Source organism: Erpetoichthys calabaricus, chromosome 13 (assembly GCF_900747795.2).
Source record: "Erpetoichthys calabaricus chromosome 13, fErpCal1.3, whole genome shotgun sequence".
NCBI lineage: Eukaryota > Metazoa > Chordata > Cladistia > Polypteriformes > Polypteridae > Erpetoichthys > Erpetoichthys calabaricus.
In genome coordinates, this window is record NC_041406.2 from 806,660 (window position 1) to 817,073 (window position 10,414).

General features: G+C 52.5%; 1 protein-coding gene across 1 annotated transcript in view; it reads right to left on the reverse strand.

Moving 5' to 3' along the window:
- Nucleotides 1-8,573, reverse strand: part of osbpl10b (oxysterol binding protein-like 10b) — a 96,487-nt gene extending 87,914 nt beyond the window's left edge. Inside the window, exon 1 of the mRNA XM_028817850.2 lies at nt 7,951-8,573. Within this exon, the coding sequence (XP_028673683.1) occupies nt 7,951-8,195 (245 nt within the window). The 5' untranslated portion in view covers nt 8,196-8,573. The remainder of the gene's footprint in view (nt 1-7,950) is intronic.
- Nucleotides 8,574-10,414: the final 1,841 nt, after the last annotated feature.

The following is a 10,414-nucleotide window of genomic DNA, read 5'->3' on the forward strand; positions in this document are numbered from 1 at the left end:
AACAAATGGAACACAAACCAATAAAAAGGACAAAGGAATCTGAGCCCCGGCTCGGGGGCGACATTTGGCCTTTTCTAACGTTGTCCTATCGTATTGTTGGGTCCTCGTTTTATTGTCTCTTGTTCTTTAGTATTTTTCCTTTTCTAATTTTTGTGAATATCTCACCGTTTTGTAATTGTGCTCCTTTTTTTTTTTTTTTTACAAATCCTTGTCTTTCGGCATTTTGGGATTTTGCAATTCCAGGCCTTTAGCAATGTTTGCCCTTTTCTTTGTGCTCTTTCTGGATTTCTGACTTAACTTCTTTGGTGGGTGTATTTGTCAATCCTGTGGCCGCCATTAAATATACTTGAAGTGAATCGATTCACTCGCCTGTCTGTTGTGACGTCACAGCACGGACTCCATGGCCCGGCCGGCCTCACTCGCTGATTTGACGTGTTGAGTGATTGCGAGTCGCGTGTCCCCCACGTAAAGCGCCGATCGTTCAGATCTCTCGACCTCACAGCTCCACTGACAGAATCAGCTTTTCTCGAAGGCACATGGACACGTCAATTTAATGGAATAAGAAACGTCCACTTTGGTGGCACACCGTCATGGGGCAGAAGGAGGACAGTAAGAGCTTGTCACAGAATCCATTGGTGTCACCTGAAAGCACCCTCAGTTGTTAAAACGTGATGAGTCACTGGCACCGGCACCACCGTTGTCCTCCTGCACCGCTGCCCGGTCGCCCACATGCACTTGGGAGGCAGTCTAAGGGCTTAACTGGGAATACAATGCAGAAGCAGGCGTTGATGAACGGTACTAATGCCACAGACCACCAGTTAAGACTCCGCCCACTGCCGCTTCTTCATCCCGCCCTCCTGCTGACCTCATTTCCGCCTGAGATCCCGCCCCTTCATTCCCGTCTGCATTCGGACTCCGTCTTCTGTGACGTCTCGCTGCCACCGTGTATGAGGGGTGAGGTGGACCCCCTAATCCTTTATATTTGTGGCTTGTCATTTCTTCCCACTCAGCATCACCGTCCTTCACTTTTATTTATTGAGATGGCAACGGCTCAGTCCACAAAACATCCACTTCCTATCACCCTCATGTCATATAGCGCCTTTCACTGCGAGTGCCATCACCAGGTAAAAAGAAAATACAAAAGAACACAAGACAACAAAGCTGGCTGTCACCGTACAGTATAGCGCCTTTCACATTCAACACAAAGACCTGTGAACAAGTGGGAGACAGCGGGTGACACCCCAGGAGACATTTGTGACACTGGTTTAAGGGCAGCTTGTAACGCTGAGCCGCGTGGCGTCCCTTTACAATGCCATTCATGTGGCCTCCGATTGGGAGAGGGACATTCATAAACCTCTCAGCCAAAGCAGACAAGAAACACCGGGGGGTTTCACAGAGGCATCTGTTTATATGGCGCCTTTCACTGTCCCAGGATGCAACTCAAAATAACGACTGCGGCACCAAACCCACCAGACCTTCTCGACCCCCCTAAACCAGGCCAGGCCCATCCCAGCAGCAAACAGGACATCAGCCCATCACACATTCGGCCACCACTCCTTGACAATGGGGAGAACACGCAAACGCCACACAGGCATGAGACTTGAATATAGCGCCTTTCATAACCAACACAAAACAACAACGGCAGGTGCCAACACCAGTGGTGTAGTGGTATATCAGCTCGCACCTTTCCCTGGCACACAGCGTGGCGGTGTAGAGCGGGCAGACGGTTGTTCTTCAGTTTCTCTAGAACGCTCTCAGTCTGGACACAGCCATTTTCAGGAGATTCAGAGCAACACCACAAGGTGGCACCAAAGCGGCCTGAGGATTTCTGCAGGTGTCACAGCTGACATATAAAGGGGGCACCGCACTGTTGGTGTTACTGTTAGGACTTTATGGGTTGGCTGTGCCAATGTCCTTGTCTTTAAGAAGCATTTCTCAGCAGGTGGCATCTACCATGTTAGCCATTTCTGGATGCAATGAGAAGTGACCCAAAATGACAACTTCTTTTGGCTAAGCGAGCAGATTATGATACGCCAGTTTTTCGAGGCAGCTCAGGCCCCCTCTTCAGGCAGGGCCTAAAGTGAAATTCTAAATACCTTCATTGTCAGGGGGTCTTGGACCCCCTCATAAAAGACAATGTGACGTCCAATAGAAAGACACCTGCAGCAGACCTCCAAACAAAAGCCACACTTAAACTCGACCTCTCTGACCAGCTTATTCCACTGTCACAGTTTAAGGGCCACCCCACCAGACCCGGACAGGGCACCGGACGTGTGGAGATGACCAAAGACACCCACTGCGGTCCTCAAATAGCCATCTCAGGATGCTACTAGGCCACGCCACGTGATGTCGCCGTCACAATGCTATTTAAGACGGTGTCACGCTCGGTTCAAAGTCCAAGGTGACGGGTACTTATTTGTGACTCTCGTTTTGTTGGCTGATGCTGTCCTCACCTTTGTGCCCCGAATGCCACAGTCGCTGGATCCATTTTTATGATTTACTTGTTTGGATTCAGCTCAGTTACATCACAAAATGCATTGGTGACACCAGTGCATGAGCTATGGGTGGCTATGAAGTGACATCGAGGGCTGTGTGCCGTGTGACGTGACAAACAGTCACTTCTAAAAGACGATGGCTTTGCTGGCTGCATTATGTGAGGTGGCCGATGACATTAAGAAACCTCAACGCTTCACTGGCAGGTCTCTTCTTGTGCCCCCTTGCCCAGTTCATTGACTTTGTCCTCCAGGTGTGTTTGCCAGTTCTTGATTTTGACTTCAGGTGACGTTCGACTCCCGCTCTTTCCTGTGCCTTTTCCTCCTCAGGTGACACTTTGACTTCACTTTGATTTCCATATTCAGCTTTGTCAACTTGCTCTCCATGATGTCTTGGCTTAGACCCTGCAGTGTGGGTCTCCTCTCCTGGTCTGCAATGAATTCTGCCCACTGTGTGCCATCCCTTTCACGTGTTGGCACCAGACGTATGCACTGCTCTGCCCAGCACCGTCTGCAAGGGGACCAGAAGTGGGACAAGTGTGACGTCAGGACGTCTGTCCTCTCCTGTCTGTCACCAAAGCTGTTCTGCCATTGGAATGGAAGATGGCAGAGCAAAATGTAAAGGACGAGGAGCAAGAGATGAGATGGCATCAGTGAACAGGGAGCCACCAAACCCGACAGGAAAAGTGACAAGATGTTAACGCGACTCCTGAAGGACTGGCACCGTGAAGAGGACGTCTTATGGCTTCACGCCTGGGGTGCCGTTGTTGGTCTTTCGAGGTTTTCATGTTTCAAAGTCTCGCTTTTGTTTATCGACTCATTTCACGTCTCTCGCCGTACGCGTGCCTTCAGCGCCTCCCCTCGGTATCCGCGTGCGTCTAAACATCTCCTCACTCGTCGTGTTCTCACACTCGGTCGCCTCCTGTCTGCCGTCACACTTCCCGTCTTTGACGGCGATTCTCCGTGTCACCCCCTTTACTCCTCCTCGTGTCTGTCACGTCACCAAAGCCAAAGTGACCAATCAGGTTACACAAAGAGACTGGGGACACACACACACACGCGGACCTTAGTGTTTTATGATCCAGTAGATAAGACACGATTGGCGCGTCACGTGATCAGGAGTTGTGTGTCATGTGACCACGATCGTCGACTTCCAGCACAAATATGGCGGCAGTTTCCATTATTCACAAACAAACCAATCAAATGTCTTTGTGAGACTCGGGGTCTTTCTAAGTAGGCCAAGTGAAGGCTCGTCTCGCCGTTCTTCAATCCCCTTTATTGCCTTTGCCACCGTGTCCTGGTGGGCTTACCTGTGCCAGCTTGTTTTGGTTTGTTTTTCCAGCCGGGTGTCGACTATCAATTCCGGTTCACGTTTCCATCTCGCACAACCATCCGTGGTGACACAATCCCACCACACACTCCGCAGTTGGTGGCAGCGCTGCGTTAACAACACCCCTGTGAGTGACGATCAGAGCCACGCCCCTAGCAACAGAGCAGCACCAAACCCATCAGAGCCACGCCCCTAGCAACAGCCCGTCACTTCGGAGCCACAAAATGGTGGCACTCACATGAAAAGCAAGCCAAAGAGCCATCCTGATGGATGAATTATTCAAACTTTTTCCCAGAAAAACAAGAGCTAATAACAGCAGCGTGTGCCCTGACCAGTAAACCCACCAGTAAAGAATAACAAAGACAATGGAGTCACAGCACAAAGGTCCGCATTGAGAGGGTGAACCAAAGACGCAGCGCGGCCGCCGAGCTCTAAGGCTTCATCCGCAATCTCGGATAACAACGACCTTCACACACACACACGTCAAGTCCGGTGCCGATGCCACCACTGCCACCACCGGGGGTCTGTGCTTATGCTGTGCTCTCGGACAGACGGCAAATCCGAGTTTGTGAGTCGAGAATTCCAAGTGAACGCTCGATGTACTCGGAGTCGGACTATTTGGAGAAGACACAGCGGGCTGGGATGCAGCGCTGACTTAAAACAAATATCCCAGCGGGCACAAGTGCCATTGTTTTGGGTTGAATTGCATTTTGAGCAAAGTGATGCCCATTTAACGCGTCTGCTTTGCACTTTGATGTCATGAAAGACCACCTTTACCTTCAACTGCAGACAAAGTGACAAATGAACAGCCAAACAGTCCAACCGGAAAGCCACGAGAACGCACTCGGGTCATTGGGGAAGGAGCCACAGAAGGGGACTGTAATGACACTGTGAGGGCCTGGGAAACAACTGTGGACCGATTAGGGTGGCCATGTGGGCTGTGAGGCAGCAGTGCCAAGTGCTACGCCACTGTGCCTCAAACAAACAAAAACAGAACATCAATCACTGCGCCCACAGAGTGCCAGTCCTGGCACACGCTGGCCGTGCCCCGTGGCTCCCGTGTTTCCTAATGAGGGGACAGGGATGGGGGGGAGAGGCTCCGTTAAGGAATATGCAGGCATAAAGGCTGCCACCATAGCCACTGCTGCACTTTGAGCCTGGCATTCAGGTGACAGCTCGCTGGCATGCAGGGAACATGAAGGCTGAAGGTACACCGGAGGTGGAGGCCACTGTGCGCAGTTTAAAGGAGACGTCACCGTGCGCCTTATAAAGCCCTCGGGACACTGGGTGACAGCGCCCTCTGCTGGCTCCCGGCCCCCCTGCACCCCGCCACGTGTGCCACTCTCCTTTAGTCCTGGAGTTACAGAAACAACAAAAGCAAACAACTTCCCGCCTTGCACTTCCCTGCTTGAACCGCCGACCTTATGGCTCTCTGTCCGTCTGTCACTGCCTGTTGTCTCTTGTCACTTTTGTTTTGTTTTTCTTGTCCTTGTCATGTCGCCCAGTCAGGTGTCTCAGCTCAAGAAATGACAACCTGGTGGTCCGAGGTCAGGCGCTGTGGCCAGTGGTCACTCGAAGGCTCCGCTGGCACACCTACTGTGATGACCTCCAGCTGGCGCTCGGTGCCCATTGGTGCCCTCAGCTGTGGCACAGGTGGCATTTGGGGTTTGTGACACTTGGTGCATTCCTTGGAGTTTCCTTTTCGATTTCCACTTCAGGTTCAGTCCTCGGTATTCTGCGTGTGGACTTTTCTGTTTTTTGAAGGGTTTGTATTTTGTGTTTTCTGACTAAAGTTGAAGTTTACTATTTAAGTTAAATAATTACTTATATTTAATACGTACATTTACTTCCGTTATGTTCATTATTTGTGTGCCTTTCTTCCTCCCCATTGTCATAAAAATCAAAATGCCTGGCAGCTGGAGAGCTGATCACATACTGATGGCTTTAAAAGGCACAATATAATGGACAGAGTGAAAGGCACTATATGACAGATATAGAAGATGCCACATCACAGGAAGAAAGACATGAAAGGCACTATATAGAGCTCCTCCATCACTACTGCATCAGATGGATGTTACGGCACTATACTGTATATGCAGTATCTATCTATATATACAGTATATTACAAACAGAGTGACAGATATGACATACTGTACAAGTGCCACATAACAGATGGTCAAGGCACTATATAAGTAACAGGTCTAGACTGAGAGATCTAGAGAGTCAAAGGCACAATATGACAGATAGCTGCTAGCCATAAGACAAAGCCATCTGCGCCCACTTCCATGCCCATTCATCCATTTTGTTTTAATCTGCTTTGTGCCACTCAGGGCTGCCATTTCTTATCCACAGCATTCACCAAAGCCCAGCCCTCAAAGGGATGCCAGTCCACCACAGCGCCCACTCATGCCAGGGCAGTTCAGAGCCACCAGATGTTGGACCCGAGGAAGCTCAGCCAACTTGACACAGTCAGTGCCCAGACTAGGAGCCTCTGTGGCTTAAGGGCAGAAGCCCTAGGCACTGTGCCAGCATGGTGCCCACAGGGCATGGCCTTTTCCTCTGGCACCACTAATTCATTATTCATGCATTGCTGACCGCCTGCAGTGGGGTGGCATAACTGCTCACAGTGCAGACTGGCTTATGCCAAGTGACTCAGACTGGCACGCTGAACTCCCTGTGCAGATGAGGACGTGGGCACACAAATGTGGGCTGTCCCGTGTTGGTATTCCCACCTAGAGCCGCTGGCAGGAATGCATTCACCAAACGTATGAACCCCTGAACTCTGCCAGTCGTCGCTCTCAGTCGCCCGCCTATCGGGTGTGGTGTACACAGAGCTGAGACCGGGCCACCTGTGCCACCTCACTCATTCTGCGGTTAATGATTACATTGTGTCACAGAGAACACCTGCCTGATTGTAATGTCCACGAGCTGCCAGCGGGGCACAGTCTCACGAACGAGCTGTAGGGGGGCATCCGAGCAGGCACACTGCATACCACCCCCATCAATGCCCAACTGGCACCAGCGATGACAATTCAGTAACAGGGTATGGGATTTCTACTGCCACTTCCTCTTTAAATTCGTTCACTGCTTGGCACTTTAATTAGTAATGTGACACAAAAGTGTCAGCAGTCGTCTAAAACATCGAGATCTCAGCGGCGACCTTGGCATCTTCAGTCTGTTCTCTGGGCTTTGCTTTTATTTCCTTCTTTAAAGTTGAAGAAGTGAGAGTGGAGAGGGGGATGCATGAAAAGACGGGCAGAGATGGGCAGGCAGAAAGATTGAAGCCCACCACACAACCAACTAGCACCCTGTAGTTTGTGAAACGGACAGCGCAGTGCCCAGTTTGGTCAGCCTGGCCGTTTAGTGCCCTGCGCGGTATCATTCTGAGGTCCTGTCCGACAAGTGGGCATCATGTGGCACGTCACAAAATCAAGCACATTTGCCACCGTCACTGACCAACCTGCCCACTTCAGTGCCTATGTGGAATGTTTGCCCAATTTGATGAACTTGCCTATAGTACATGCCATATTTTGCCCACTTTGGTGCCCATTCTGAAGGCTAAAGTTTTGTCCACTTTGGTACCAGATTTACACGGTGGACTTTTGTCCATGTATATGCCCATCCAGAAGGCTGTATCTGCCCACTTCAGTGCCCACCCTGCAGGCTGTCCTTTCCCCGTTTGTTGCACAGGCTGTTCTACTGCTGATTTGCCACATGCTGTGCCTGGCACTCTGCTGGGCAGGTGCACGTGCCTGGCAGTAAGCGGCCAGGCTGGCACCAGGGTTTTCTCAAACCTCATTTCTCGCGCTGTATAATCTCGGGGAGTCGACGACGTCACAACCAGAAATCCGCAGAAGAGACCACCAAAAAAGTTTCAACGACCACCTGAGAAGTACGAGAAAGTGGGACGAGAAACACAAGCAGTGTGCCGCCCGGTGTGGCTACTTTGGCTTCTTCGCCACATGCCGTGCCCCCTTTCCCCGCTCGGGTGCCCGGCTGGCAGTTTCGCTCCGATAGCTGCCGTTGTGCCAACCTGGCAGGCGCTGCCTCCACGAAAACAAAAAAAAAATGGTCGTTGGTTTGGGCGCGTTGGACTTTCCCTGTGCCCCCCGCCGGCGTCGCACTTACCTGTTCTGCCAGCCTTGGAGTAGGTTGGTGTATTTGCTGAGGAGCCCCTCGAGTGGCGGCGGCACCGCACCGCCGCTTCCGGCTCGTCTCGCTCCGGCGGAGCAGCCTGCCTGCCCGGATCCCGAGCGCGATCCGGGGCTCTTGCCGTCCGCGGCACCCCGGTCGCCTGAAGAGGCGGACGCCCCGGCGGGGCCGCTCCTGCTCGCGGCCCCGGGATGCGAGGCGCTCGGCGCGGCTTTCTCCATTCTCGCTGGCCCGCGGCTGGCGGAGCCGAGACGCAGGAGGAGGTGTTGGTGGCGGCTGGAGGAGGAGGAGGAGGAGGAAGAAGAAGAAGTGGAGGTGGAGGAGGCGGCGGCGGCGGTGGAATCTTTCGCGGTCTCATGAAAATCTCGGCGGATCCGTGTCGGATTACAGCGCGGTCTCCATGTTCAGGGCGCAGCCGATCTCCTCGCTGCCTCTGCCAGGGTGACACTGAGGCGCGGCGCTCGTGGAGATCTGCGTCGGGTCACTCCCTCCGCGTGCCAGCAGCCAACCCGGATATTCGGATAGCGAGGCGAGATTACCATCCAGCCGGCCGATCGAGTCCCGCAGCGGTGCGTGTGACTGTGGTGGCGGTGGCGCTGCTGACCTCTGAGCGGGGCTGCCGGGACGACCTTCGCCTTCGCCTCCTCGAGCAGAGGTCAGTCCGGCGCCGCGACAGCCTACCGGACACGGGTCACTTCACTCAGGCGTGCTGTGGATGTCTGCACGTGCAGGGGAAGAACGGCAGGGTGGCGCAGTGCAGCGTCCCATGGAGTCGGGCGTGGGGACCCCCTGAGATGGTACGTGATGATGACAAATAGAACGACAGATTATGGACAGAGGGATTGAGCTCTTATTGCTTTGGGGACTCCGCTGCCATGTTTTAAAGGCGCATGTGTGCCAGTTTGGATTGTCGGTGTTACAAATATAACAGCCGATGTCACTCCAACGCTCCGCCTAAAACACCCAGAAGACACGCCCGGATATCTTACTGAACGGCGACCGTCACAAACCGGGACAGGGGGTGATATCGTGGTGGGCTGTGGTCGATGCCTGTCCCTAAACTTCATCTAGGGCTTTGGTGACAGTGGCCGCCACAACAGAAACTGAGTAACACAAATCACTTGCTGGAGCCGTCCTCAAAAATGGCTGAGAAGCGCTGGCCCACCGCAGGGGTCTGCTTAAGTGGGCCCCAGTGATGGGTAGGGATTGGCACCAGGAAGAGCCAACCCCGGGGAGGAGGGCACGCTTGAGACTGGGGGTTGGTGCTGGGCAGCCATTGTTATTATTAAAGTCGGCCTTCCACATCTGGGGAACACAAATATGAAAGAACACACAAAACAATTCTAGAAACGTGAATTTGAAGTGCCATGAAGGGTCATGTGGGCACCCCCTGCTGTAGCCTCCGCCTTTTCCCGGACCCTCTGCGTGGCTCCAGCACTCGTTATTTGAGTTTTGCTCGCCTCGCGTCTCGTTTTTTTCACTCCTTGTGTTGTGTGCCTCCATCGTTTCTGTGAACAAATGGATCCTAAAAAGCAATTCAGTGCCCAGAGAGATCCCTAAAGTGCACTCAGGGCCCTCTTAATGTGTGGGCACAGGGGGTACAGGAGCTCACGATGTTGCTGATGCCCATGTGTCTTTCTGCTTTGCTATCAGTGCACTACTTTCCCCGTGATGCTGTTACGATGGCTCTGTGCACACTGACTGGCACGTCGCTTGCTGAAGTGGGCATTACGGTTGGTAAGAACGAGTCGTGCATTTGCATAGTAAAGCAGAAAGAAGCTGAAACTGGTGACCGTGTTAGTGCTGCCCCGACAACAGCGGAACTGGGCTCTCTGGTTCACAGGTTATATGCCAATAGCATGGCGTTTTAGAGAAGGGATTTCGGCGTCCACAGTGGGTCCTGGAGCCCACCCCCCATGGACTTCGATGTTACTTGGCTGACTTACGACACGAGAGGTCCAGTCGGCTCCATTTCTTTTGTTTTTCTAATCAAAGCTCAGGCAGGTGAAGGGACCTGATCAGGGTCCCATGGTGTCAGCAGTGGGATTTGTTTGTTAGATATTTTCAGTTATTGTGAAACTGGCTGGGCTGAAGTCCAAGTGGTCAGCGTCGGCCTCAGGCTTGGCATCTCTGTTATGTACCAGTTGATACCCAATTTGTGCCAATGTTTGGATAGCAGAGACACAGCAGCTGGATGGGCACTCAGACAGACACACAGACACTTGTCCTTTTGTTAAGGAGGATGGGGAATAAATAAATATGAACTTTGTCTTGCCCTCATGTCCGCCACGGGGACAACTTTGAGCAGCCAGCCTTGGGAATCCTGTGGTCCATAAGCCCGTTGAAATCTGAAGAAGAAGAAGAAGAAGAAGTGGTCTGGGATTCTGCCACCTTAACGTGAGGAGCCCCAAACTGCCTATAAGAGTGGGGTCTGTGCACA